Source organism: Eurytemora carolleeae, unplaced genomic scaffold, assembly GCF_000591075.1.
Source record: "Eurytemora carolleeae unplaced genomic scaffold, Eaff_2.0 scaffold128, whole genome shotgun sequence".
NCBI classification, from domain to species: Eukaryota; Metazoa; Arthropoda; class Copepoda; order Calanoida; family Temoridae; genus Eurytemora; species Eurytemora carolleeae.
The window spans coordinates 304643-308690 of NW_019396173.1; the positions used below are offsets into that span (position 1 = coordinate 304643).

The window sequence follows — 4048 nt, forward strand, 5'->3', positions numbered from 1 at the left end:
CCCCCCCCCAGGAAAACTCTTAATTACCTTAATAAAATCTTCGCCGAATTTTTGAGCATCTTTAAAGATTCCAGCATGAGCCGAGTACACCAATCCACATATTAACAAGATCCGTGGGAAACCCATTCTAAACCAAATATATTCAAGAACCACTGTAAAATTGAAGAAAAAATGTGTAAAATAAGCTGGAGAAAATGCAGATATATAAAAAAACCCACATTCATAATTAAGCGGAGGCGTACACAGGGGGGAGGGCTATAGTGCTCAACACCCCCTTTGATTTACAAAATCATAGGATTCCTGTGTCAGCCCTGATACAAGACTTGTAAATTCAATAATAATCAAGTAAGAATTATCAACAAATAACGTAGAATACAGAAAAGTTAGGTAATTACAACAAAGTATACAATTTATTAAACCAACCCTAACCCTTAAAAAGTACAAAATAGCTTAAAATAATGGTAATGTAAAATTAAAAGAGGGGGGGCGGGAGGGGTCCAAACATCTCTGTTGGGACATATTCTAATCTTTTAACTCCATATCTGATTATCAACAAACAATTTGATCGAATGTTCGAATGTACTAAATTTGACTAAAATATATTTAAAACTAAACCTGCTTCACTGTATGGTTCAAGACCTGAGTCTAAATGTTGACTGCTTAATAATTTGTACATTGGGGTTTTTGTTTACATTAGAGTGTACTGTATCATTGTGTGTTTAAATTTAGAAAAATACGTAAAAAATATTATTCTGATTATTTTAATTTGATTAATAGAATTAGATTGAGAAAATTCAAATAAATGATCTGAAACTAAAAAATAAAAACTAACAAGTAAAAAACACCGTCCTCACCAAATAAACCAACAATTGTTATGGTCGTAAAAAATAAAATCATGAATATTTTAATATATCTAAATACTTTATACAATCCCTGCCTTTAACTTTTCAATATACCTAAACATCCCATAAACCCCTTTTTTCTTGACCTAATCCCTCTCTTCCTCCCTTCATCCTTTTCTATACCTTCCCTCCTTTTCCTCTACCTATTTCATCCTTTTCTATACCTTCCCTCCTTTCCCAATACCTCTTTTCATCTTTTTCTATACCTTCCCTCCGTTCCCTCTACCTCTTTTCATCCTTTTCTATAAGTTCCCTTCTTTCCCTCTACCTCTTTTCATCTCTTCTTTCCTTCCATTTTTCCATATGATTTTCCATTCTTACTCCCTCCACTCCCTACCATTCTTTTACCTTTAAATCCTACCCCCTCCCCCCCCCCCCTATCAGGGATTATCCAAGGATTTAAAGTCTGGAAAGAATAAAACTTTTAATATCTAATATTTACACCAATCTTCCACTTTTCCTCATCTCATTCATCCTATTTAGAATTTTATTCATCCTTTCACTTTCCAGTCTTATTCATTCATTTTCCTCATCTCATTCATTCATTTTCCCCATCCTATAATCTCATTATTCATTTGCCGGCCCTATATCATGAATTTAATTTCCTATTTTATTTATCACTCTCTCCAAATAAATCATTTTCTCAATCTTATTTTGTAATTTTCCTAGTAATTTTCCTAGTAATTTTCCTTCATATTCCAGTATTTCCTTTACTTAATTAATTCATCAAATATCACATTTTCCGATGAATTAAATCAATTCGTTTATTTCTTAGAATATTTTAAGTCTTTGATCCAATTCATCTTAATCTTCAATTATTAATAATTCTATTTAAGAAAGTCAAGGGAAAAAGGTTTATTAAATAAAAAGCTGGAAATTTTTTTTTGGGAAATTTGGTATGGACTTTTTTTCCCAAGCCTTTAATTTTAACGAATGGGAATAATTATAGTATAGGATAGGGAAGGTATTCGAATATAATATATAATAAATAGGATAGCGATGGTACTAGAACATAATACATAGGATAGGGAAGGTACAATGATATAATGAAAAGGATAGGAAGGTACTAGGATATAATAGATAGGATAGGGAACATACTAGAATATAATAGAGAAGGTGCTATAAATATACTAATAGGATAGATAGGTACAAAGATATAATAAATAGGTTAGAGAAGGTATTAGGATATTATAAATAGGAAAGGGAAGGTACTAGGATATAATAATAAGATAAGGAAGGTAATAGGATATAATGAATAGGATAGGGAAGGTACTTGGATATAATGAATAGGATAGGGAAGGTACTAGGATATAATGAATAGGAAAGGGAAGGTACTAGGATATTATAATAGGAAAGGGAAGGTACTGGGATATAATAATAGGATAGGGAAGGTACTAGGATATTATAATAGGATAGGGAACTTACTTGGATATAATAAATAGGATAGGGAAGGTACTAGGATATAATGAATAGGATAGGGTAGGTAAACTAGGATATTATAAATTGAATAGGTAAGGTACTAGGATATAATGAATAGGATAGGGAAGATACAAGGATATAGTGAATAGGATAGGAAACGTACTAGAATGTAATGAATAGGATAGGGAAGGTACTAGGATATAATGAATAAGATAGGAAAGGTACTAGAATGTAATGAATAGGATAGGGAAGGTATACTAGACTATAATGAATAGGATAGGAAAGGTAAACTAGACTATAATGAATAGGATAGGGAAGTTTACTAGACTTTAATGAATAGGGAAGGTATATTAGACTATAATGAATAGGGTAGGGAAGGTACTATAATGTAATGAATGGGATAGGGATGGTACTAGAATGTAATGAATAGGATAGGGAAGGTATACTAGACTATAATGAATAGGATAGGGAAGGTATAATAGACTATAATGAATAGGATAGGGAAGGTATACTAGACTATAATGAATAGGATAGGGAAGGTATACTAGACTATAATGAATAGGATAGGGAAGGTATAATAGAATATAATGAATATGATAGGGAAGGTATAATAGACTATAATGAATAGGATAGGGAAGGTATACTAGAATATAATGAATAGGATAGGGAAGGTATACTAGACTATAATGAATAGGGTAGGGAATGTATGGAAAGAGGACGTTTTATTGATTGATTGTTATTTGAATGGATGGGAGTTAACTTACTAGAGATATCCATCAAGTTTCATCTTCTCTTCTCATTCTCAAACCTTTAGCTCTCAGGGTCCTATATTCAGCTAAAAAAGATTTTCTTTACATTTACCAAAAATCTTTTGTATAAGCTAAAACAAATGTCTTCAGTTTGGCTAATCAAAACTATATGATCGCCACAGGCTACTTGTTCTATAATTTGGGATTTTTTTCCCATCAAATATCTAAACAAAGACAATTTTTGGTTTTGAATTTCCCTTTTTCGAAGGACTTTCCATAAAAGGTCGTATACATTTTTACATTTTACTCCAAAACCCTGTGAGCAACTCCAAAATCCTTGGAGCAATCCAAAACCCTGGGAGCAATCCAAAATCCTGAGAGCAGCCACCCATCCTTACCTACATATTACATATTAACAAAGATTTTAAACACGTTTTTTAAAGAATGATACAGAGCTGTGTTAGCTTATTAATTAATCCATAACCTCGCTGCCCTTGTCATATTTTCAACAATGATAAAAATATATTTAAATGATATAAAAACATAAAGGATATGTTTCAATTTCTTTCTCAAAATAAGAGCATTTCTTCGTACTTTCTAAACTTTCAGGATCCAAATGTATATTTTTATCAAATGTTTCAACACTAGGCTTCCTCTAGGATTAATCTGATCTATACTGCGAACAGCGCTTTATTTTCATTTTAAAAGGAAAACAATTATGCGCGCGTATCTTTCAATTGTTATTGGCGGATTTTCAAATTTCCTGTTAATCGAAATGTTTTTGAGGCAATTTTTAAAAAAATCGATCAACCATGAACCTTTTTTGTAGTTACTTAGGTCCAACAATAAAACTAGGCCTAATCGGTTCTGATCTGAGCTGGAAACTCTTGTATTGTGAAGATTTTTCTTTATTTGATATATGGTAATCGTACCAAGCCAGGGGTTGAATGGAGATTTGATCAGTAGGGGTATAAAGAT

At 31.8% G+C, this 4048-nt stretch overlaps 1 protein-coding gene across 1 annotated transcript in view; it reads right to left on the reverse strand.

The window, feature by feature from the left end:
- Window positions 1-721, reverse strand: part of LOC111697165 (uncharacterized) — a 4440-nt gene extending 3719 nt beyond the window's left edge. The window contains exons 1-2 of the mRNA XM_023467069.1: window positions 616-721; window positions 28-127 (exon numbers count right to left, since the gene is read on the reverse strand). Of these exons, the coding sequence (XP_023322837.1) occupies window positions 28-126 (99 nt within the window). The 5' untranslated portion in view covers window position 127; window positions 616-721. The remainder of the gene's footprint in view (window positions 1-27; window positions 128-615) is intronic.
- Window positions 722-4048: the final 3327 nt, after the last annotated feature.